The 25579-nt window shown below is 32.7% G+C and overlaps 2 protein-coding genes across 6 annotated transcripts; one reads left to right on the top strand and one right to left on the bottom strand.

The window, feature by feature from the left end:
* Positions 1-439: 439 nt before the first annotated feature.
* On the bottom strand, positions 440-13250 carry LOC106065920 (pyridoxine-5'-phosphate oxidase-like). 3 transcript variants are annotated; one of them, XM_013224851.2, is made up of 8 exons: positions 13093-13247; positions 10930-11091; positions 8777-8933; positions 7864-7963; positions 7518-7571; positions 3366-3494; positions 2925-3001; positions 440-2795 (listed from the first exon to the last, which is right to left on the bottom strand). In XM_013224851.2, the coding sequence occupies exons 1-8, from the start codon at positions 13112-13114 to the stop codon at positions 2630-2632; spliced, it is 867 nt and encodes a 288-aa protein (XP_013080305.2). In that variant the 5' UTR covers positions 13115-13247; the 3' UTR covers positions 440-2629. The 3 variants fall into 3 exon arrangements, with proteins under 3 accessions (XP_013080305.2, XP_055862401.1, XP_013080306.2); XM_056006426.1 differs by lacking the exon at positions 13093-13247 and adding an exon at positions 11427-11441; XM_013224852.2 differs by lacking the exon at positions 10930-11091 and having other exon boundaries at positions 13093-13250.
* A 43-nt stretch (positions 13251-13293) lies between these two features.
* LOC106065919 (cell division cycle-associated 7-like protein) lies at positions 13294-25326 on the top strand. 3 transcript variants are annotated; one of them, XM_013224848.2, is made up of 10 exons: positions 13294-13581; positions 15128-15196; positions 15687-15749; positions 16455-16631; positions 17154-17225; positions 17511-17660; positions 22067-22153; positions 22407-22469; positions 22770-22906; positions 24677-25326. In XM_013224848.2, exons 1-10 carry the CDS (start codon positions 13504-13506, stop codon positions 24693-24695), a joined length of 915 nt encoding a protein of 304 aa, XP_013080302.2. In that variant the 5' UTR covers positions 13294-13503; the 3' UTR covers positions 24696-25326. The 3 variants fall into 3 exon arrangements, with proteins under 3 accessions (XP_013080302.2, XP_013080303.2, XP_013080304.2); XM_013224849.2 differs by lacking the exon at positions 13294-13581 and adding an exon at positions 13672-13940 and having other exon boundaries at positions 24677-25324; XM_013224850.2 differs by lacking the exon at positions 13294-13581 and adding an exon at positions 14180-14509 and having other exon boundaries at positions 24677-25323.
* Positions 25327-25579: the final 253 nt, after the last annotated feature.

Here is a 25579-nt window from a genome sequence, read left to right as displayed (position 1 = left end):
TGAGTCAAAACGGTCGAATTCTTACCACATATCCAACATGGTTTTGTTGATGATTTGTTAATACAACAAGTGGTCGCTCATTCAATTCAGCGTCAGGATTGGTCAAAAACAAAAATGTCTATCCCGAGGACTGACACATAGAGACATATGTAGTGATTAGTTGTATTTGATTGTCTATCGTGCTCTATCAAGTCACATTTAGCTTAACTTTTGAACTATAAATTTATTATATTACTTTATTTTGATTTCTTTTTAAAAAAAGATATCCCACTTTGTAAATGGAATGTAAGAATCTATAGCACACTCTATAGGTCAGCAATTGTTTTTGTGTCTATAGCAAGGGACAAAACTCCATAAAAAAACACATTGAAATTCACAATCAATACGCTGTATGCTAGTTAAGCCCCCTTAATAAAATAAGGCATGGCAATTACAATGATTTTATTTTTTAAAAATAAAAAGTTTATTTGATAATTTAAAATGACTTTATGCTACTTATGTCAATTTAAAATCTAATTCAGACAAGATCTAGAGAGAAGTGACTTCAAGAGAACCGTTGGTACAATATCAGAACTCTCTGCTAGACCAGCAACCACATATTTGGAAAGCATTTTTAACCATGAAAATGGAGTCAATGGTAAGATATTAAGAGGCGTATTTGTCAAATTTAGATCTATCCATAATTGCAAAGCGATTTTATCTAGATCTAAATGTAAATGTAAAGTTCCCCTTAGAGACGTTGTCTAGAGGGCAGATAATGTAAAGGTCATCTGTTTCTGTGGCCTAGTGTAAACGAGGATGACATGTGGCCAGATCAACGACCAACTGCCTTTACTTTTTCCAAACTAATGTCAGGTACCCATTAGAGCTTGGTGGACTCAGAGGTACCTAAAGATCCTGAAATTCAAAGTTCCAGTCTTCCCCAGGATTCAAACTCGGGACCCCTGGTTTGGAACTCAAGCGCTTAACCGCTCAGCCACCATGACCTTCTCCCACCCATCCCTCATAGGTCCACAAAAGAGATTGCACCATAGGGTCTGAGTATGAAAGATGCAATTTGAAACTGAAATACAGGCCAGGAATCTGAGAAGGGAAGTAAAGGAAAGTCTTAGAAGAGAAATCGAAGGATTGAAAAGAGAATTTTAGGGATTGAACAGAGAAATCAAGGGATTGAAAAGAGAAGTCTAGGGATTGAAAAGAGAAGTCTAGGGATTGAAAAGAGAAGTCTAGGAATTGAAAAGAGAGTGCAGGGAATGAAAATGAAGTACAAAATGTCCAAATAGTCCTAAAACATTTTAAAAATCTATTTCTCAGAAAAAAAAGTTTGGGATTTACAAAGTCAAAGAGACAATGAAGAGAATTGAATTCTTGAATAAATGTAAACACCATAATATAGCACACACAAAACTGCTTACAATTTAATACAAAAATAATTCTGTCTTTACAAAAAGGTTAAGAGAAAGATTCTCTATGTTAGAAAACACATGTATGAACAAATGTGTGTAATAAAAAATATGAAATCTTAGGGAATGAAACAATTTAGACATTTCTTTTAAAAGATAAAATAAAAGGAAATCAATATGTCAATCTACATACCTTTTATTAAAAAAAAAATTATTTAAAATTTTAATATGAAATTTATAAATAATTGTGGTACTTGGGTACCTGGCCTACTACTTATATTCATACTAGTGACCTACAAATTATGCAGAGCCTTAAAATGCTTCCACAAATCTTTCCATTTAGATCTCTCTGAGCTCTTTGTCTGTCATTTGATTCTTACATTGTTGACTCTGCTTTTTGTTGTCTGCCCTTGGGCCTGCTGCTTCTTGGTTCTTTCAAAGTGACCTGCCCTTGTCATTTCAATTAGTCTTATTAGTTTTAGGTTGGTACTTGTCCCCTGTCCCCAATCCTAATTCATCATGTATAACTTCCAATATTGCAATGAAATCTATACTTAATGCCACATGGATTGTTTAATTAGTTAAGAGAATACCTGCTAAAACTAAATTGTGCTTCCAAAAACCTGACATGTTCAAATAGTGTTTTTCCTTTCTGACTCTAATTATAATGACACCATAAAAAAACTTTTACAATAAAAATAAAATTTGGATTTCTTCCTCAAAAGTAGACTGACTCAATTTAAAATGACAAATTAAATATGAACAAGAATGAATGGCCAGAAAAAAAGATTTACACACATCCATACTATATACAGACAATCTAGATATGTAATGCCATGATAATGTCAGAATACATGAAAATAAACAAATGGTATGTTATAAATAGACTAGTCATATCTTGAATTATACAACTGACACTAGAACACCAATTACACAAAGGGACTGAACTGATCTAAACACTAGTAGAATTCTAATGACTACACACATACGCTTTTTAAGAAGCTAGTTGTACATATTTGGAAAGATAAATGGACGAAATGGGATATATTTTAGATTGTCCATTTACTTTATTTACAACAATGAAATAATACTTACAAAAATAACAAAGTAACTCAATATCTTCTGATATATCCTTTCAAATACCAATAAAACCTGAAAAGTCTTGCTGTCAGACATTAAAAAGCAACACTTTATCCATAAAATAAGAAAATTGTACACAAGATTTATTAAGGCATAAGTCTTTCATAGACCCAGCCATTAGTTCCTTCATGTGTCACACTTGGATCCAAGCTTTCGCCATTTTTAAGTCTGCGGAATACTATACGGTCATGCAGGCGATTAGTCTGACCTTGCCAGAATTCAAATCTATTTGGTACGACTCTGTAACCACCCCTACAAAAAAAAAAAAAAGGTTAGCATATCAAGTGAATGATTTGAAAAACTAAATGAAATGTTATTGTAAAAATAAAAGTGTTTGCTTTTCTTTGAAAAATATGATATGTTTAAACTTTATGCACTTACCAATAGTCAGGTTTAGGAACTAATACATTGGGGTCGCTATATTTTTCTTGAAGTTCTACATTTCTGTCATCAATTGTCTAAAACAAGTAATATAAAAAAAAAGATTTTTTAAAAATTAATTCCTACTTTATGAAGCTGATGCTTATCTATCATTTCTCATTGAATGTATTTCTTGTAATGCTTCAACATTGCAAACAAGTCTTGACAGTGAGCAGTTACAATCAAGTTCTTCTAGCAACGGCCTGGCTAATGAGTTTACATGGACATGTGGGACTGGAACTTAAAGTCAACATAAGATGGTTTGCAAAATGTTTATGTATGTCTTTTTATTTATTCAACTCTTTACTGAATAAAAAAAAGCAAACAATGTTTGAGTCAATAGCAGTACTTCCATTTAAAAGAAAAGAAATATATGTCAAATTATATTTGAAGATAAGTTACCTTCCTAGAAGCAACAACTTGGCTTTGTTGACTCACACATGCTCCAATCTGACTGTCTCTTGGCCTGGAGTGGAAATAATTATTGGACTCTTCCTCTGACACTTTTTCCACATGGCCTTCTACGCGGATCTGAAACAAAGTGTAGCTCTGTCATAAAATACAACAGTATCTTTCAGAAAATGTATGATTTTTTTAAGAAGCTTCTGTCAGCAAGAACTAAAATAAATAATTATCTATGCCTGTATGAAGTCATTTAGCAAAATTGAGAAAAGACTAAATGTCTCAACAAAAATGTCTAAAAAGAAGGATTTTAGGAGTCAGTTACAGAGGTCGAGTCTCAAAAAAATCCTATGCCGAACTGGGAGTTGATTAATGAAGTTGTAATCGAGTGTTGCATGAAGTTTGCGGAACATGCCTCGACAGAATGAGTTACGCATACCAAGAGTTGCAATAACATGAAGGCCAATACGAGGAAAGTGCAAACAGGGACATCGTTATTTAACTTGGTGCCACACTTTCATGGAGAACCTCACAGCAGAGGACACCAGCTGGGAAGAGGCTTCAGACATTGCCAGATCTTTGCGGAGACAGCTTGCCACGCAATGGGCTGGAGGTGAAGGAGGGTCTAAGTCTAAGTAAGTCTAAATACTTATTTCACACTTTAAGGTAGGGGAAAAAATTGAAGATATGGGAAAAAAAAAGGTTTTGGAAGCATCAGCATGGACAGATTCCATTAGTTGACTGGGTCCAGGACAGGGGCGGACAGGCTATATGGGCGTTCGGGCAAATGCCCGGTGGGCCGGTAGGGCCACATGGATGCCATTATAGCAGGCATCAAATTGTTAAAGCCTTATAAAAACTTGATAAAAAGGGCCCTCAGAGCGTTGTGTTAAAAAACAAAGAACGTTCACAGACTCTACAGTGTAATACTATTTTAATGTAACACATTTTCCTAATATTGTGATAGCCTACATCTGTAGACAGTGCTACTACACATGTGGCGATTAAAAAGCCACATAAGGCCATTATTTGTATAAAGATTTAGAGTTCACTGTATGCATGCATATCGATACATTATCAAACTTAACATAATGACTTAGAGGACAGATAGCCTAGGTCTAGAATGCCATTATATGATATAGGCCTACAAGCTATGGGTCGGATTGTACAGAAATGCCCAGGCCGATTTCGACACCCAGTCCGCCCCTGGTCGAGGACAATAGTGTGAAAAATGTAAACAATATGTAAACATATCTAGCAAGGTCACATGAAGATAGTAAGGATTCTACAACAAAGAAGAAATTTAAGGCAAAAAAAAAAAAAAAAAAAAAAAAAAAAAATAGAGCGACTTTCCTCTGAGTGAGACTCTTTACATAGAAGATTCAAGTGTGAAACAAAGAAAGAACATCAAATTTACTGTTTGCACCATGAGAAAATACTAACATGAGAAAATACTAAGAGTTGAGCAACGTTATATTAGTCTGTTGATTGGTCAGCAGGAGAAAAATATACTGAAATAAAAATCATCAAGTTTATTTTTACATTTAGAAATGGTTAGATCCTAAAGAAATTTTAACAAATTTTCTTAACCTCTAACAAATGATACAGATGAAACTAACGTATGATAAATCAATGGTTCTCAAAAGTAGTGTTGAAAGTTTGATGTGGGCACTGGTGAAAGCATTAAAGCAAAGTATAAAATTTATTAATTTTGAAAACTAGAATATAAATAGAACCATTTTAAAAAATAATTTTACTCCAAAAAAAAAAAAAATGCTATGATATTATAAATCTTTAAACATAACAAAGTTAAAAGTAAAACAGCAATTATAATTTATGCCAGTTATTATTTTTAGTTTATGCTCAACATGGGCGTAGCCAGGGGGGGGGGGGGGGGGTTGCGGTTCAAACCCCCCCTGATGGGATCGGACTTAAGTGACTGATTTTTTCCTTTTGATTTTGTTTATTTTAGGTGAGATTTTAATACTAAACCATTTCTTGACCCAGCACAGCCAATGGTTTTTGAGTTTAAAACCCCCTACCAGCTGGTTTTGAGTTTAAAACCCCTTCCAGGGGGTTTTGAGTTTAAAACCCCCTACCAGGGGTTTTTGCAGTTAAATCCCCCTCTTCTATAAAACAAAACAAAAAAAAATGTAAACAACAATCCCAAAATTCCAACAGCACAGTTAAGAAAGATTTTGATTTTAAAACCCCCTCCAAAAATTACGATAAACCCCCTCTTCGATATGAAAAAGCAAATTACGCACTCAAAATGTTATGAGCGTAGCTAAATGGGTTTCGACTCAGTTTTGAGTACAAACCCTCATTCAGCGGGGTTTGAAGCTAAAAATACCTCTTCAATATGAAAAAGAAAAGCAAATTATGCACTCAAAATGTTATGAGCGTAGCTAAATGAGTTTTGACTCAGTTTTGAGTTTAAACCCCCTTTCAGCTGGGTTAGAAGGTAAAAAATACCTTTTCAATATAAAAAAAGCCAATTACACACTCTAAAATCTATGAGCGTAGCCAAAGGGGTTTTGAGTTTAAACCCGCCGCCAGCGGGTTTGAAGCTAAAAATACACCTTCGTTTTAAAAAAAAAAAAGCAAACAATGCACTCAAAATGCTATAAGCGTTCCCAAAAGGGGTTTTGAGTTTAAACCCCCTTCAGACTAGTTTGATGCTAAAAAATACCTCTTAATATAAAAAAAAAAGCAAATTACACACTAAAATTATTTGAGCGTAGCCAAGCCCATTGGGGATTTTGAGTTTAAACCCTTCTCCAATAGATGGCTTTATTTAAAAGTTTAAAACCCCTCCAGGTGGTTTTGAGTTTAGAATCCCCTTACAGAACGTTTCGAGGTGGAAAACCTCTATTTTCAATATTATTCTAAAGCAAACTACAGTTACCAAATTCTATGACCGTAGCTAAATGGGGTTTTGAATTTAAAAAAAAAATACAATAACTCCATAGATTTTTTAGTTTAAAACCCCCAACAGATGATTTTGACGATAAAACATCTCTTTTCGATATAAAATCTAAAACAAACTACAGTCACCTAATTCCAAGAGCGTATTCAAGAGAGGTTAAACATTTCTACTAGTGGCGGAGCTTCATTAATAAACTGCAGTGAATAGTCATCTGCAGAAATTGAAAAACACTAAATGTGGCTCAACAAAGATGGCTAAGACAGATTTTAGGAGTCAGTTATAGAGATCGGGTCTAAATCAAGGACATCCTATGACGAACTGGGAGTCGACCCCTTGGTAAGATTGTGACAGAGCGTCGCATGAGGTTTGCGGGACATGTTCTCTGACAAAATGAATTACGCATAAGAAGAGTTGCGATGACATCCTAGTACACCTTGGCTCCACACATTCATGGAGGTCCTCAGAGCAGGTGGGAAGAGGCTTCAGACATTACCAGTGACAGATTTTTGTGGAGAAAGCTTGACGGCATATGCGCCGAACGGCGCGGGAGGGTCTAAGTCAGTAAGAATAGCATATTAGGTTTTGCATTAAAACTTTCTTATAGCAAGAAAATGCACTGTAGATATCTCAGAATATGCATTTTGTTGGCTTTTAATACCAGAAATAGTGTTTGGTGGCGGGGCTTCGCCCTGCGCTGGGGGAGCTCATAACGCTCCCCCAGACTTCTTGCTAGCAATGGCAGAGAGTCAAACATTTTTCCAATAACTACAGGAAGAACCTATTCTAGGGCACAATAAACGTATGTCTTCCGAAAGAATGAAAGGTCAGAATGTAATAAAGATTACGTACACACACACATACATATATTTTTTTTTTCGATGGGTGGGGGGGGGGGAAGGGGGAGGGGGGAAAATCCCCCCCCCCCCCCCAAAAAAAAAATCCTGGCTACGCCCATGATGCTCAAATTGTTAAAATATTTGTATGTTTCACCTCAAGGTGTAACCATTAGAGAAATGTAAAAATATGATTAGACATATAATGAACATATTACTCCTAAAATAGCAAGGAAATAAGTGAATAATAACTTAGCTACACTTATTACAATATCAGTTGTTTTTTTTTCTAACTTTTTAAAAGTATCATTTATTAATATTCTATTTTATAATTTTTTGTTTTAAATAATTATACAAAAATTATATTTAATACTGTAAAGGCAAAGCTACCTGTCTTTTTATTGGCTCCCAGTAGAACAGAAGGCTACAGTAAGGATTCTCTGTCTAAGAAAAACAAACAATATTGTGATTTATTCCTTGAAATGAATATTATGAGACAGTAAAATTTTTTTGTTTTAACCAATAGAGAAAAATAAACTGATTTGCATAAAAAGTACTCTATTCTCAGGTTTACAAACTAATTTATTTATATCTACAAGGGGAAAATTATTAAAGCTATTATTGAATACAAAAAGACTATCAGATAACAGTCTTAAATATAAGAGTGAACAAAAAACAGACTAATAGAAGTAAGAAAATAAATAAAATATATTTTACATAACCAAAGCAAATTTACCAATTCTTTGGCCTTCTGACTGAGAAAGTTAGTATAGAATACTATGCCATTCTGATCAATACCTTTCATAAGTACCATTCTCACAGAAGGCTTACCATTCCTGAAAAAGATTTTTAAATGCATGAAAATTACATGTATTTGATTAAAATAAAAGTATTTCCAGACTAGAGCAATACAAATTTTAGCACGATTTTTTTTTTAAAATTAGGTCAACAATCAGTTACCTTTGTACAAAACATTTATTTAACATTCATATCAATTCATTGCAGAAGAAATTTAACTTTTTTACTTCTAATTTCATTTTTTTTCTGGAATAAAAAAAATGTTGGATGTAGCCAAATGATTCAAAGTTGTGCCACCAACCACGTGGTCTCAAGTTTCATTTCTAATGGAGAGTTACTATTTTTATGAGGCTGGAGACTCAGAATAAATTTAGTTTACTCAAATAGATACATGATATCTAGAATCAGTGATGAAATCACACAATTCAAATATAAACTGTGTGTCAGAAAAACACATGAACATTATGTGAATTCCTAAATAGATTCCATTTATTTAGATACAGAAACTTGCAAACAGTTCAGATCCAGTCAATACAAAACCTGACAAGGCTTACAAAACCTAATCAGACTGGCATGGAAATGATAAAGACTCAATTTGAGTTCAATCAATCAGTGCAATTTTGGTATTACAAATCTAAGTTTTCTAAACTAGAATTTACTCTTGAGACAGAAATGGTAACCTCAAGCCCAAAACTTTGTTTTATCTGTTAGACTTAGTGTTCAGTTCATTTGACTAGATTATAACTTTCCTTAAGAAATTACAAAATTTCAAAAAACTTTCCTAAAGGAAATAGTAAAATTTTGTAAGAATTTTTGGTTACGTAAAAAGAAAAAAAGTTTATTATACATACTTTGTAGCTGTAGCTAGAGACATAGCATTAGCCTCCAATATCCCATCAGTGTTTTTAGCTTCATTGAACCAGGCTTCAAATTGTCCAAATGGTTCTTTTGAAACTAAATGATCAAGATCAAATTTATCCTGTTTGCCTCTGTATGGCTTTCTCATTCCTAAAGAATGGGTTTTATAATGTTAGTTTCATTTCTAAAGTTAAAATTAATGAGTGGTTAATAAATAAGAAGAAAAGCTGTCATTGAATAAACAAAACTACTGTAAAATGACAATGGATAAATCACAAAAATGAGATGAAAGCCTGGGTATTAGCTATGGTTCGAATGATGTCCACACAGCTGATGTATCCAAACAAATGGCAGGGATATCAGATGCATCACAGATTCTGCCAGGATGTAGTACTGAAAGCTGCCTAAGCTGACTTCTACTCAAGGTTGACTCCTGAAGCCTTTTCCATGCTTGGGTTTAACTGCAAGGCCACAGAGTTTTCCTGAGTAGCAAGCCAAAACAAAAGAGTCCTTCCTAAGTAGAGCTTACTGGTGTAGGCACCAGTCATTCAATTTGCCCTTTTTCCTGTGATAATAGTTCAGTTGAACCCAATATCTGAGCCACATGTAAAGGTCAGGAATTAGACAAATTGCTTTTTTAAATCATGTCATAGTTAGCATTTTATATGTAGTTTTTTGCTTATATCCGTTATTACTTCTGGTAAGAACAACCTTCTAGAACCAGCAATAGCTATAGATTACTATAGATTAGAAATATTTTTTTCCCAAATCTCTATCTGTATCTACAACAGAAAATATTGCGAAACAGGCTCTTACAGAAAAGAGAAATACAAGGAGACCAAAGCAAATACGGATGAGATCAGTAAAACAATAAGCAAAGAGGACAGAATGGACATGGACCCCATTGAGGAGAATTGCCCAGTACAGAGTCTGATAATGAAGTAGTTTTGCGACACTTTGATCTACCAGGAGATAAATGAATTGTCAATGGATAGACTAAAAGTGATCCATAAAGCCAACAAAATAACACATAAGTCATTGCCAGGTGAAGTTTATTTTTCTGTCAAAGATGAAAATTTTCTTTCTGTATATTGTGGATCAATATGATACTATAATTGCTAAAAGTTGTTCCACCTAAATCTAATAAACAACAACATAACACTAACATGATCTAAGAATCATACTTTACAAAACAGAATTCTATGTTTTTAGTTAAATGTTTATATCTTTACAGGCTTCAGTTCAAAATAAAAACAAAAAGAACTATCATACATAAAATAATTGTGTAGACTATTTCACAGGTGGACTGGCTATATGGGCATTTGGCAAATGTCTGGTGGCCCCGTACCCAACTGGGCCGGTAGGGCCACGGATGAATGCTGGTAAATTGTTTTAAGATTTTATAATAGTCTCTTTAAAATCAACACTTTGAGCATTGTGATTTGAAAAAAACATCTTATAAACTTAAAAGGCCTGTCTTATGCATCCATATATAGTGCTTCTAGTAGACGCCAGATATCATATAGATATCGATGTTATTGTGAATAATTACCACTCAACCACCGCGCCCCTATGACCTTGTGAGATGGGCAGTTAAATAATGGAGGATGATGAGTTGAATTTGTAAATTGAAGTCCATATGCCTGAGGAAATGTCAAGGAGTGAAACTAAATCATAAACAATAGGTTCGTTGATGAAGATTTTCAGATGCCTTGAATGTGAATGTCAATTACATGTATAAGTTAGTATATATATGAATATGGTTGCAGGAAGTTTTTCATAATAAGAGATTTCCAACTCCAAGTGTAATACTTTATTCATTTAGTAATAGAGGTTGTTTATCACTTACAAAATCATCTGATAAAATATTCAATACATTATTAAACTTAACACATGCTTTTGAAGAAGGTATGATTGGATGCTTGTCATATGGGATACAGGGCTGGATTGTATAGAAATGCCCGGGCCGATTTTAACACCTAGTCTGCCCCTGGACTATATATGGAAAGATCTATGTGACAATGAAACTGAATGTTGCATTACAGTATTATAAGCATCTAGATCTATAGAGACAATAAATGTTTAAAAATTTTGGTTTCACTATTAATAACAAAAAGCTAAAACTATTACAGGCTAGATCTAATACCTGATATATTGTTAGACATCTCACAAACAGATACACTCTTATCATTCCATTGATATTGAAAACTGCCTTGTGTGGTGTGCAAATGTTTAGCTAATGGCAGAAAGAGATTCTGAGCCTTTTTTGATAACTTAGATGATTTGACTGAGTTCAGGACAATTAGGGCTTGGGAATGAGATAACATTTTGTCAGCTTTGTGATTGTCTGAACATTTAATTAATTAATTGACCACCAATTAAAAGACCTAAAGACCTAGACATCTATATCTAGTCTGGCACCATTATTAACCTTACGTCTTAAGAGAAAAATCGAAAATACAAAATAAATGTCAGCTAAAGTAAAATTATATTCCTCTATATTATCTAACTAACAGTATTAAATTATTGAAGTAATAGATACAGATCTAATCTAGACTATTCTAGACCTATAGACAGTTTAGTAGTCACTATATATTATACTCTAAAAAAGTACTTGAGTCCAATCTAAACTCTACTACTTACTACTTCTAGATTCCACGAGTATACTTAATTTAATACTACTAGAGTTGATGTATAATAATACTAATACCACGCCATAATATATAGTAGTTTATTTATTTCGGACATTACATGAATTCGGACATTCGCTGTTTTTTGTGGTCATTAAATAATTATTTTATTATGTATTATAAAACTAGCGCGCTGTATAATGTGCTTGTCCATTTTCCAATGATTTTGACCCAATTTCCTTCCATTTAGCTGTCTTTTTATGTACGAAAAACGAATTTCATATTTGTTAGTTAGGTTGTTGTTTTTTCCTATGTTACCCGGATGACTTTACCTCTTCCTAGAGTTAAGACTATATTTTTTGATTGGCTAAGTCTACACTAATGAGCCCGGCAATAATTATTCTGTTTTTGAAGCTAATTTATTTGATTCATAAGCCAAGTTTTCTAATTCCATACAAAAAAAAAATTAATACGTTGTCCGAATTAGATTACGATTTTCTTACCAAAATTTATTTCGGACAGCCAGTTTTGGACATCAATAAAAATGATCTTATATTATATTTGTTCGTTTGTTGTTGTTTTTTAAAATAAAGAATAAATGGGCAAATGTTTGGAGTGAGCTTGGTATATTGAATGAAGTTAAATGCTTAGATCTAGACCTACTAGATAGATCTAGATTTATATAGAGAGAATATAGAGGATTCAGAATGGCTATCGTAACCTGTAGGGGCCTACTATACTACAAAAGATCATCTGTATTAGATCTAGAAATTTATTAAATTAATAAACAAAAAAAAACACAAACATTCAACACACATCTAATCATGCAAACCCCAAACATTCAACACATAAAATAAACAAACATAAAATAAGTCTAAAAGTCAGTGTAGAAGTCACTATTCCAGTGACCTAATTTTGATAGAATAAGTGTGTTCATATTTTTATTTTTTGCGTTCGTATTTATGCATAGTTTGAAAACATCGTAATGATTTCCTGTGAGGGGCTATGCCTGGGGATCTTAAAATTTAGTTAATATTAATATAGAATTAAAATCTGAGTTTATTGATGCCTAAATATAGAGAATGTCCGAAATAAATTATGGTGTCCGGAATCAAATAATGTGGGTCAAATGTGTCCGAATTAAATGAAAACACACGGCCTCTTTGACCTTAAATATAATAACAAATGTAGGTTAGAGGTACAAATATAAGTAGTCATCCTTATTCTCCTTTAACTAAAGAAGATTTTGATACGTCATTTTCTTTTCTATGTCAAACCATTGTAAAATAATGCGCTGTCAAAGTCAAACTTTCAAATTTGGGCCTATAGGTGTCCGAATAGCATAAACTACTCTATAGTAATAGTAGGATCTAAGAGTCTCTAATATTATTAGATTAATCTAAGTCTTTAGTCTAACTCTAAGTCAGTCTAAGTTTAGCCGTGTAGCCCTAGCCTCTGAGTGACGCTGAGACTCCTATATAGATTCTAGATCTAACGCCAAGTCAACATGAACATCTAGACTATTTCTAGACTCTAGATCTAGCTACTGATCAGCTACTGATGTAGATTCTAGGTATGACTCTAACTGGTCTCTAACTAATGATCTGTGAGTATAATCTAGATCTAGAATACTAGACTAAACCTATATAGATCTACAATCTATAAGGGAAAAAATTAACCTGCGATTTCTAATGAATTCATAATAAAGGAGCTCCTGAGATGTCAGACAGTCTACACTAAATCTAGATAGTCTTGAATAAGGCAAAAGTCGTTCAACGTGGATTTTTATGTAACAAATGTACACATTCACCGAGTTACTTTTGAACCGGATGTTTTTATTTTGCTTTTCTGTTCCAATGCTTCAACATCATACCGCCCACTTTCTCATGCATTTCATGGAGCAAGGGCAACAGAAGATAAATGAAGTTTTGCTTTGTTAATTGTCCATGTTTTAGCACTGTTTTATGAACATAAAGTATCTACTATTTAGATAATTATGAGTCAAAAATATGGATTAAAATATAATTTAGGAAGATTATCATTTAAAACTAATTTAAAACTTTGTAAATTTACAAAAGATTTGTAAAGGAATGTTTACATTTCGCGGGTCAGCCATCATCTTACAACGATTGCCCATTCACAGACAGGAGATGAAGAAAGAACTAAAAGTGCCTAATTATTTATTTTTATATAAAAAAGTTATTATAATTGTTATTGTCTAGTGTTAAAGAACATGTTTCGGTTAGTGAAATGCTATTTCAAGTCTATTTTGTAAAAATATTCTTAAGAGATTTCAGTGTATCATCTTAATTTGGCGGGAATGAATGTAGGGCGTCGACCTGCTGTGGGCGATGGACGCATGGGTTTCGTGTTGAGTGTTGACGTTGATCGCATGTTTCTTGTTTCTGTTTGCAAATTGATCTAGATCTACTTTGGTTAGATCTAGATTTACATTCAAGATCTCTAACAATATTTTGGAATACGCAATAATCTTAAGCTGTCAACAATAATGGAGAGTTTCAAAGAGGTGATTTTTTACTAGATTACTAGATCTATACTATACCAGTGATATACTAGATTCTATACTATACCAGTGGCAGTGCCAGTATTAGTATACCGGGTGTTACCCGTACGTCTAAGATTACGCACTCTAGACTCTAGAGTAATCTAGATCTAGAAATCTAGTCAGAGTCTCTCTAGACGTCACTAGTCGCTATAGTGACACTAGATATATATATTTATAGATTCTAGTCTATATATAATATAGATCTCTCTAGAGAATGATCTAGATCTATGAAGAAGATCTATCTATGTATTGTAAAAGTGGACTCTAGATCTATATATTTATATAGATCTATGATCATAATGATGTCTTAAACTTACTTAACTTAAGAATCTAGGCTAGATCTAGTCTATAGAATCTAGAGTCTCAGTCTGTGGTGACTGGTGTAGTTACATCTATGATCTAGTATGATCTTCTAGTGTACTAGAATAGATTGAATAGATCTTCTAGAATAAATCTAGATACTAGATCTAGGTAGATTTAGATCTAGTTGCACCAAAAAAAAATTAAATTGATCCTATACCAACAAATGTGTAAGTAATAGAATGAAAGAGGATGAAAAATGCTTTCCAGCAACACCAAATTTATTATCATTGCTAGCATTATTGGGTCAAAAGTTATTGTGATTTAAAACCTTAAAGTTTGTCAGAAGTGTCCTGACATCCTATTCTAGAATCTATACTATAATAATACTCTATACCTAGATAGATCTTTACTATAATTATACACTATCCAAGTGTACTAGTATAGATCTGAGTCTAGATGACTAGATCTAGAATAATCTAGAATTAGTTAAGAATAGATCTATATATAAATATAATTATAGATCTATACTATCCATTCTAGATCTAGAATCCATATACTATTATATAGGTACTTTGGAAACTCCAGTTTATTAGTTAGTTGAATCTAGATCTATATATTACTATTTATTAGAATCAATATTTTAATTATTTAGATCTATACTATAGATATAAAATATATATATATATATATATAGAGAGATCTACTATTTCTGTATATTTATTTATAATTATTTATGATTATCTACATTTTAATCTCTAAAAGACACTGAAAATTTAAAGATAAATTTTTAAATTCTAAAATTTCTATTAGGTTTAAATGTTTTTAATATTTAAATTCTCTTCTAGCCCTCAATCAATGAAGTAGCACTGTATGATGAATTGCGACAGAAGAATCTGAAAGATAACAAGACCATAGTGAGTTTTTAAAAGTTTCGATTCGTTTTTCAGTCACAATCTAGGCAACCCATTCTTTTTACAGGTTCTGAAATCTGATGTTTCCAGAATAAATGTGAATGAATTCAAATGATAAGCAAATGATGTGTACAAAATAACCTTTAAAAAAGAGGATATATATGTATATATATATATAGTCTTTATATTTTGATTTGTTTCTTTCTATGTGAATTTATAAAGTCATTGTAAAACTAAGCTATCAAAGTCTTTGGTCCTTACATCTCTTTTTTCAACTTGAGCTGTTCATTTCAAATTCTTAATGATGTCTACTTCATTTGTGTGGCTTTGTAAATATGCACAACATGTTACTTTCTTCTGGGTCTCTGTATTACTTTTCTTTAAACTTTTTGTAACTTTTCTTCATTAATAATTTTTTTAAAAGGATTAATTACAATTCCAATCACAATTCTAGATCTATATGTATAATATTTTAACAAACTTTTTTTTTCAGCTTACAAAGCTTATGTCTGATATGACTGGAGGTTTGGCAGTAAAACTTTCAATTCCTCCTAAGGTAATTTTTTTCTTTCTTTTATGATTAAATTGACATCAATTGACTTGATATTAACTAAAATTGTGCTAAATACAAAATAAAAACATATATATAGAAATTGTTTTTGTTACTAACAAAAAACTTTGTATTTACACACAGTGCTGAAGACAACAAATTGTCATTAATATATTACATTTAAAATTTGATTTAAACATTACGTAGTCATCAGCTTCAATTTATGATCATGGGACATACTCAAATGGCATGTGCAGAAAAAGATATATGAGTTTTTATCTGTTTCAATTTTGTATTTTTTTTTCTTTTAACTAGCTTTTTTGGTGCTAAGTTGTATGCTGTTTCTAATTTCTGCCTGACAAAATCTGCAATTATTTCATAAGTGCACATAAGATGCAATCAAAATTGAATTTCTTTGCAATAAAAATTTGTAAAATACAAAACAAAAAAGCTATAGAATTAAATAATAGATATGACAAAAAGTATATAAAGAGCTATTGCATAAACATTTCTTTCTATTGTTGTAGTATTCTAGGATTGGTTAGTTACTAGCCAACATCTTATAAAATAACTTTGTTTCTTAAGAATATATTGTCTTAATGTTAGAGATACTTAGATGAAAGGAAGATAAAGCACACAAAACATTAAAAGAATTTTTTTTTTCTAAACACCTAAAAATAATAATAATTAAAAAATGTGAATTTATTACAGAAAAGAATCTCATCTTCAAAATTCACTGACAAGGATGGTGTCGTACGCCGCAACCCTTCCCGCTCAGCACGCTATGCTCCAACTCATTTTGAGCCTCCTCGTACAAGATCGAAGAGTGGATCATTGTCATCATCTCCATCTTCTTCTACAACTTCCACTCCTTTGTCGACACCCGAGGTTCTTAAATCTTTTTCCTTATTCTAGCAAACAACTTTTTTGTGCTGCAAAACACTAAGTAAAAAAAAAACAACAGAAATATTGTTGTGATAGTTTTCATATATTTTTTTCAAGTAGTTAATAATAAAGAATATTTATGTTCGAATCTACAAGCTTTTATATGACCAAATCTTTTAAAGCTTAACCTTTAATTATTTGTTTTTAAAATAGAAATATTTTTTTTCAAATTACGTTTTTATTATTATTAAATTTAGTCTTTTTGTATCCTAGCTCAATATTGACATTAAATAAAAACTATGTTTGATTTTAGAAACATGTGCTGTCTACTGTTTCTGTATTTGGGGGTTTTGATTAATTAAAAAAAAAGTAACTTTCAATAATAATGGTAATTAAAATATAATTGAGTTCTAACTAATGTAACCATTCTGCCTTTTCAACAACTAAGGTAATCGTTCATTGATTTTCTTAATCTTGGATTTATAAAACAATGATTTCAAAATGTTTTCTTATGATTGTTTTCAGAAACTTGTTGTAAGATTTGGGTTTTTTAGAAAATTATCAGAAACATCATCAAGTGGAGCAACTTACAACGAGGTGAATATTATTGTACATTGAAAACAAATAACACTTAACAATAGAAGGAAGGCCATCACACTTTCCTTATATTACAATAATTCAATGCCTCACTAGCCTGCTGTTGTTAACAAACAGTGTAATCCTATTATCCTACAGAATATAATATTTCATTACAAAGTAATAATAGTCATTTTCCATTTAACTGCTATATTTTTAAAAGCATGATTATAATCCTTTTGATTTTCTAATACAAAGAAATTTTGTTGGAAGTTAAATATGGAGAGGATTTTTATAATTCTATAGCTGGATGATGTAGAGGATGATTTTCCCCTGCCACAACAGACTAGAAAGCCTCGTACTAAACATGAAGTCAAATTAGCAGAAGATATTACACAAGAAGACCTTGACATGGTGTCTGTTGTAGTCTCTGAAAAGAAATATGATAGTATTGTGGTAAGTAAATAGACTGTTTAAAAATTTGATATGTTATCTGAGAAAGAATGAGCAGAATTTGGGAATGTTTTATGCACAAATAATACCAGAAAATTTGAACCTTAAACTTGTAGGTACTTATTGACTTACTTAATCCCGTGCACTCCCAGTTATCTTTTCTGGCCACCTAATTCCTAATATCCAGCGTAGGCATCTGTTAACAAAGGTCTGGAGCTTTTCCATATTTGTCTTAGTGACTCTCCAAGTTTCTGAACCGTATAGAAGGACAGACTTAACGTTTGTATTATAAATTCGTATCTTGTTGTGTAGAGATAATGCCTTAGAGCACCAGATAGTTTGAAGAGTTGAAAAGGCAAAACTAGCTTTATTGATCCGAATTAGTATATCATCATCAGCTCCGCCGTCTTTACCAACTCTACTTCCCAGATATGTGAAGTGGTCCGTATCAAGGATATTCTCTCCCTGTAGCATGATTGGGTTCTCTTGTCTGTTGTTGATCCTCATAACTTCAGTTTTCTTTTTGTTGATTAGAAGTCCAATCTTTTCCGCTATTTTTTGAGAGTCTGGTCAGTTTGGTCTGAGCATTTTGTTGTGTATGGGAGAGGAGGCAGATGTCATCGGCGAAATCCAGGTCCTCTAAATGTTGTGTTAGTGTCCATTGTATGCCGCTTTTATTATCTTAGACTGTCTGTCTCATGACCCAATCGATCACCAGCAAAAATATCAAGGGCGAAAGCATACATCCCTGTCTTACTCCTGTTTTTACTTGAAAAGGGTTGGTCAGCTTACTATTGTGTATTACTTGGCATGATCAGTCATAATATAACTGTTTAATGATATTGGTGAATTTTGTTGGAATTCCATAGTGATTCGTCAGTCTCCAGATTACGCCTCTGTCAATACTGTCGAAGGCTTTCTCATTTGACTGCATACATTTTGGATATGGCAGTGTAAGTTTTCAAAACAATTTGTTTGTACGTGAAATCAAGACTTGATGTGCTCCCTGGTCACTGCCACATTCTTATATGTTTGTGAATCTTGGACACTGACTGCAACTGAGATGCTACAGAAAGATCCTCCATCACAAATGAAGAAATAAGTGTCAGGTGGGATAACAGTTTAACTAGGGTATGATTTAAGATCCCGGGCTCCCCACCTAACGCTGATCATTAATTTCCTGTTGGGATTGAAAATTGGCAGTGGCTCGTCTGCCCGAACATCCCTGACAGTCTATTCGTTAACATGTTAATATGGTCTTATTTATGCTGAACAAGTATTGGTATTAAGTTATCATATATCAGTCAATAACAAGAATTTAACTGATAACAGTTTAATGAGTAGATGATAGAATATGACATGAGTGATGAGTATGTACGCAATAATAAGTTACAATGTCCAATACAAGTTAATAATAATAATAATAATAATCTTTATTATCCGTAAGGAAATTTGTCTTACAATTTGTGCATTACACCAAACAAAAAACATTATAACTATAAGAAACCAAAGTGTACATTCACACCAGACTCACTCATAATTTACATGTGACAAAGTTTATACCAGATTGTTCTTATTTAATGATTTGATTGCCAGGGGAACAAAAGAGTGTTTGTGTCTGTTTGTCTTTGCTATCGGTGTCTTGTATCTCTTTTGTGATGGTAAAATCACAAAATCCTGACACAAAGGGTGATTCTTTATTTCGAGGATCTTGCTAGCTTTTTTATAGATGTTTGTCTCAAACAACTGCCCAAATGGGGTTTGTTTTTTGCCAATGATTTTGCCAGCAGCATTTAGGATTCTATTAAGTTTATTTTTATTTTTAATGCTCAGATTGCCATACCAGGCAGTGATATTGAAACTTAAAAAGCAAGTCATTCAACCTAAATAAAGCACACCATCAGCAAAAACACAACAGAAGCAATGACATCAACATAGCGCGTCCTTAGGAACTAACCCACACACCATTATGGTGCATAAAAGAAAACATCACACTAGAAACAACTCTAGATGTGCACGACAATAAGAAACAGAATTAATACAGCTATTGGACTTCATGATTACCTGCTAAGTACCCCGGTACTGTCAGAAAACACAAACATAAACTCTATCGCCAAATCTCAAGGTCCTCAGGGTTTGCAAAGACCTTCCTTCAGGGAACAGTACAAGGAAAAAGAAAAAGAGACATTCAGAGAAAGTGATGGGAAGACAACATAAAAGAATGGATGATCGTGCCATTGAAAGAGGTTCTATCCAAGACTTCTTCTTCTAGCCAGCTTTTTGCTGCTGAGCTGTCAGCTCCTTTGCAGTCTGTGCCTTGGAAAAATAGTGTGCTGTTAAAAAGAAGATACGGTTTACGGTTGGGTGCAGTGTCTACAAAGGGGGAGTTGTGTGGAATTTATTTTATTGAGATGGTAATTTAACAGAGGTGTGTGTCCTGTCCTTAGTTGGAAGATTGTAGATTGCTCTTTACGGGGGAGGAAATTGATACTGTCCAGTTTGTTAGGCATGTTCATTTCTTTGTACATGGCTCTGCCAGTGTTTCCTGTTGCCCATTGGTTAAGCTACACCTCTTTGTGGTTGTTGATTAACATTGACCTTAGGGTCAGGTAGTTAACAGGTCTATCTAGTTGTTCCATAGATGATCCTGCCTTTGAAAGCTTATCATATAATTTCTTTTTGACTGTCTGCGTGCAAAGTTTCGGCTTGGAAGTTGGACTTGTTTGTAGTTAAGTCCAGGAGTTATGTTTAAGAATCTGGTAATTTTTTCTCTGCTGTTGGGTAGATGGTGTTTTAGGGCTATTTCATCAGTAAGTTGGATCAGAGTTCTTGGCTTTTTTTGCTTGTTTTTCTTATTTCTCTGTGTTAGTAGTTTATTTGGATGGTCGTCCTCCAACCTTCTGTATCTCTCAATAGCTTATAATGCTGCTCTGTTGTGCCTAAACTTAAGAGGTTCAATATTGGAGTCTATTTCACAGGCTGCTGTGGGAGTAGTTCTCATACCTCCACTGATTAGATGCAAGGCTTGGTTTTGGATTGTGTCTAAAGATTATTGGTAGGTTTTGTTGGCGGCTACTTGTATGGAGAGACAGTTGTCCATGACAGATCTGACGTATCCAGTGTTTTCTTTTCAGCTCCCCAGGATGTTCCTGCTCTAGTAGGTGTTTTATTATGTTTAATCTTTGTGATGCCTTTTCTTTTAAATCTTCCATAAAGTGTTTTAGAGACAGTCTTTTGTCTAATTTTACACCAAGATATGTTGGATTTTCTTCTTTATTTATTGGCTGTGAGTCTATTTTTATGATGTAGTTTTTTTTTTTTTTGCTATTTTGTTGCTGTGGCTAAAGATTGAGTGAACTGATTTTTCTTTGTTATTTCCATTTTCCATAATTTTGAAAACGTGGAGATAGTTGTGAGGGCTCTGTTTAATCAGCACTGGATATTTCTCTGTAGTCCAAATTAAGAGGTCATCTGCATAAAGTACCTTATTGGCCAAAATGAGGTCCAGGAGGTCATTCATAAAGATTAGAAAGAGTGTGCAGCCTTCTTTCAGACTTTTTTTTTACTAGAGATGGCACCTTCGAATCTGGTTTGGATGGTTCTGTTTTTTTTTAGGAAAGCCCTGATCCAGCTATACATTCTTCCATGGATGCCCATTTTTTTCATCTTGAAAAATAGACCTTTTCTCCACAAATATCTACTTGGTGTTCCAATATTGAGGAGTATAGGCCTGTGGTCACTACCTATGTCTTCAAGAACTTTAATTTTAGAAGAGTTGATAATGTCTATCCAAGACAAAAGGCAGAGAGGAATGGAGAAAGAAGGTTGACAGATCCAGTGTGGTGCCTCAACGCTTTAACATTTGAAGGGATAGGTGAAGGTGAAAGGGAACAAAGGAATTGGAAGGAAAAAGTTGAGATACCAAATTGCTTAGACATGTTAGTCTTTCTTAGCGTAGAGAAAATTTATAATTAATAATTTACATTAATTTTGCAACATTTAATCTGGTATGATTTACAGTAGTAGCAAAGCATATGGTTTAGACGTATAATCAGGCAAAAGCTACATAGAGAAAGAAAGGCTTATAATGAAACTATTTATCTCAAAAGTGTAAAGCAAAATACTCCTTTCAGACCTAGTGCTATAGGGCAGATGATGTCATCTGTTTCTATGTCTGTTAATGAGGGTGTTATGTTGCCAGCTTAATGACCAACCACCAACTAATGTCAGGTATCCATTAGAGATGGATGGATCTATGTGTGTCCAAAAATCCTGAAATTCAAATTCCCTGTCTTCACTAAGATTCAAACCTAAAACTTCTTGGTTTGAAAGTCAAGCTTTTTACCACTCTGCTACCACGTCTCATAAGTGTGATAATTAGATTTTTTTTTTATTGTTTTGATCTCCAGGGAACAACATGTCACCAATGTCGACAAAAAACACTAGATATGAAAACCATATGTAGATCTGCAGACTGTTGTGGCATACGAGGACAGGTACAAATCCATCAAATATAAAGATATCTAATAAAAGTATTGTTGACGATACAATTATTTAGGAATTATAAATCTTTCAATGAATTAATATTTTCTTGTGTTGAAAATCAAAGAAAAAAGTTAAGATAGAAAAATATAAACTACAAATGTGACTTTGAGAGAGGAAGCACATCATATTAGTTATAAAATACTTGTGTATAGAAACAATCAAATGAGAATTATATAGACATCTTGTAACTCTTTTTTTCTTTAGTTTTGTGGTCCATGTCTCAGAAATCGTTATGGGGAAGATGCTAAGGTGGCATTGAAAGATCCTGTAAGTAAACATCTAGCTTACTTTTAAAGTTTTAATTTTTTGTGTGTGTACAATCTATTTGAAAAACAAAATAACAAAACTTATTTATGCAGTTAGACTTCGACACTAACCATTCAATGTATAATGTATGTATTATATAAATTGAAAGCTTTAAATGGTAAATTTTGAAGCGTTCTACAAGCAATTGTGTTAGTTACCTATTGATCTAACAATTACATTTCAATTGTGTAGGCTTAAAATTAACAAAAACAATTTTTCTTAGAAGATTGTTATTTTTTTCTTTTTTCATTCCTTTGAAAGAAATGGATTTGTCCTCCGTGTAGAGGGATCTGTAATTGCAGTTTTTGTCGCAGAAAAAATGGAAGAGCATCTACTGGAATATTAATTCATACTGCAAGGGAACACGGCTATACTGATGTGAATTCTTACCTCCGAGGGTATGTTTTAATATAGATTATATAAATTCATCTCAAAAGTATTTGAAAGGGCAGAGAATCTTTCATGGCTCAAAAGTGGTTGAGGATCTGGATTATTACTCTTGGTATTAAGCTGTGCCTACTAATTTTAAATGGTTTAACTTTCATATATTGATTGGGGTTGACAAAAATTTTACAAAACTTGTGACTTTACTTATTTACAAAACTTGTGACTTTACTTATTTACAAAACTGAATTGTCAATCAATTCTGAAAGAATTTTTGATGCTTAACAAGTTTCTGCAATCTTTAATGCCTCTCTTTATTCACTTCATTTTTTTTTTATTAAACATATAGTATTGGATTTTCTTTATGGCCTTGATACATTCATGGAAATAAATCAATTATTAAGATTCCCTCACTTTTAAACTTAAACAATCTTGCTACATTCTTGGAAATTAGTCAACCATTGAGATCCTGTGATACCTGTGTGATAGGGCTATGACTTTTTAGTTTTTTTTTTTTTTTTTTATATTGATTTCCTTCAATGTTATATTTGATGAACTCTTGGCTGTATGTTAGATTCCCCCCCCCCCCCCCCCCAACTGATCATGTTAAAATGTCCTTCACCTAAAACAACCAAATATCTCATTATTAGCATCAACAAGATAAGTGCATGAACTCAGTTGTGAGATTTATTTTGAAGAAAACGAGGAGATGGATTTTGATGTTGCAGAAAAGTTTTTTCCTTTGAAAAGAATAGCAAAATCGGCAGCCAAGCTGCTGTCAAAATAGTCCTTGTCAACTGAGAAAACATCAAACTTCTTTCAAAACTTAAATGAAGAAGGATAAGATGTACCCATGTCATCACGTTTAGGAATTTGGAGTCTAGTGATCAAATATGCAAAGTCAAGGCATAACTGAAAAGAAAAAAATTGAACACTTAATATTATTGAGTTTTGACATGAGGCTAGTTCAATAATAGACACTAAGAATATCAGATTGTTTGTCTTAAGAATGCCTCAAGAATTTTCACTTTTGTATTTTGGCTTGTGACAGCAGATCAGCTTACAATTATTATATTATCATAGGTCACCTCATTGAAAACGTTTTTGCCGGATATTAGGACTTGCACTCAAGTTATTCTTGCAAAGACATGCACATGCATGTCAAAGCTGAATGGATTTTGTCAGGGTTCTCTGAAGCATTTAATTTCTATTTCTGTAATGACATTAACAGCTCTTCTTTTATAGTGCTAGTTGAACTTTATATATTATGAAGAATTTTTTGAACCTGTGATTTCATTGCCACATGGTAAAAGTCAAGGTTTTCAAATTAGGACTGATTAAATCAGCTGCCTGCTTTTGTCTGCCAATTGTACTGTGCTAAGATCTTGAGAAGTTTTTCTATCAAGTGGATACATGAAACATGAGTGCTTGATGTTTCTTGCTCAAACTTGGTCACAGTGCATGCTGCCAAACAGTTGATGGAGCTTCATATTTTATCAGCAAGACATTCACAAATTTAAAGCTTTCTTTTAGTAAATTGTAACTTTAAACAGCTAAAATATTCTTTTGAGGAATTAGTATATTACACTGTGTTGGGCAGAAAGGGGAAGGGTGTATATGAAACAAAATGATTGTTTCTGAGAATTAGAGGCAAAAGTTTATTGTCCACCACCAGACTTTTAAATATGAACAAAAAATTCATAACCCATATTCATATTTATCTTTTTATTTATGTCTGTGGACGTCCTGTCAATTTTATTTTTACATTTAATTTTTTTTTACAGATTGAAGAAAGAAAGCTAGCATAAGATGGAGTCTCTATCTAGACTAAAAAAATTCACATCTAATATTGTTTTTGTTGCTTTGTTTTATTGTTGAAATAGGGCATGTTGATGAATCTGTTAGGGTTATAAGCATGCTAAAAACAAATTTCATAGTTGATCTGCCATAGTATTATGCTTGTTTTGTTCCTAGCCATTTTTCAGTTATGTTCAGCTGCATCTAAAACTAACAAAATTGTAAATATAAATCTGCAAGTTTTAATTTAGTTTTACAGCTTGAAGTCTTACTTTTGCTGGTAGCACTTTTGATTTTGGTTATATTTAAATATTAGCTGTGGGTTTGTAAAATCTAGATTATGGGCTTGGGAACCCTCTGTTTGGAAGCCGTGTTTCACCACTCAACCACCACAACTGGTAGTTAATTAATCACTTTGGACAATTTACAACAGTTTTCTGTTTATATTATTTAAAATTTGAAGAAAATAGACATTTTATCTAAAGATTTTTATAAAGATATTTCATTACTTGTGATATTGTTTTAAATGGCTGACAAGAATCTATTTTTAGTAAAAATGTTTATTTTTTTTTACTATATTTAACTTTTGTCTTGAATGGTGAGAAAATTAAATTTTAATGTTCCACTAAATAAAATGAACTTGTGTTTGTTGAATGGCCAAATAGAAGTTTCTCCAAATAAGGTTTGTGTAAAGTTAAATGTTGGTGTAAAGACTCATTTGTGGTCAATAACTGCTAAGGCAGGAAATAAAAGGTAATAAGTTGTTTAGGTAAACTCCCTGCCAAACATTGAAGAATCATGAGAAGTCTTAATACAAGATAATAGTCTCAATTTCAGTTAATTTAATGTGGAAAGACTCAAGATTTACTGCTGCAGGGGTGAACAACCAT

This window comes from Biomphalaria glabrata, chromosome 1, assembly GCF_947242115.1.
Source record: "Biomphalaria glabrata chromosome 1, xgBioGlab47.1, whole genome shotgun sequence".
In the NCBI taxonomy this organism is placed as follows: Eukaryota; Metazoa; Mollusca; class Gastropoda; family Planorbidae; genus Biomphalaria; species Biomphalaria glabrata.
The sequence above is the reverse complement of the archived record's forward strand: the minus strand, read 5'-3'. Positions and strand labels throughout refer to the sequence as shown.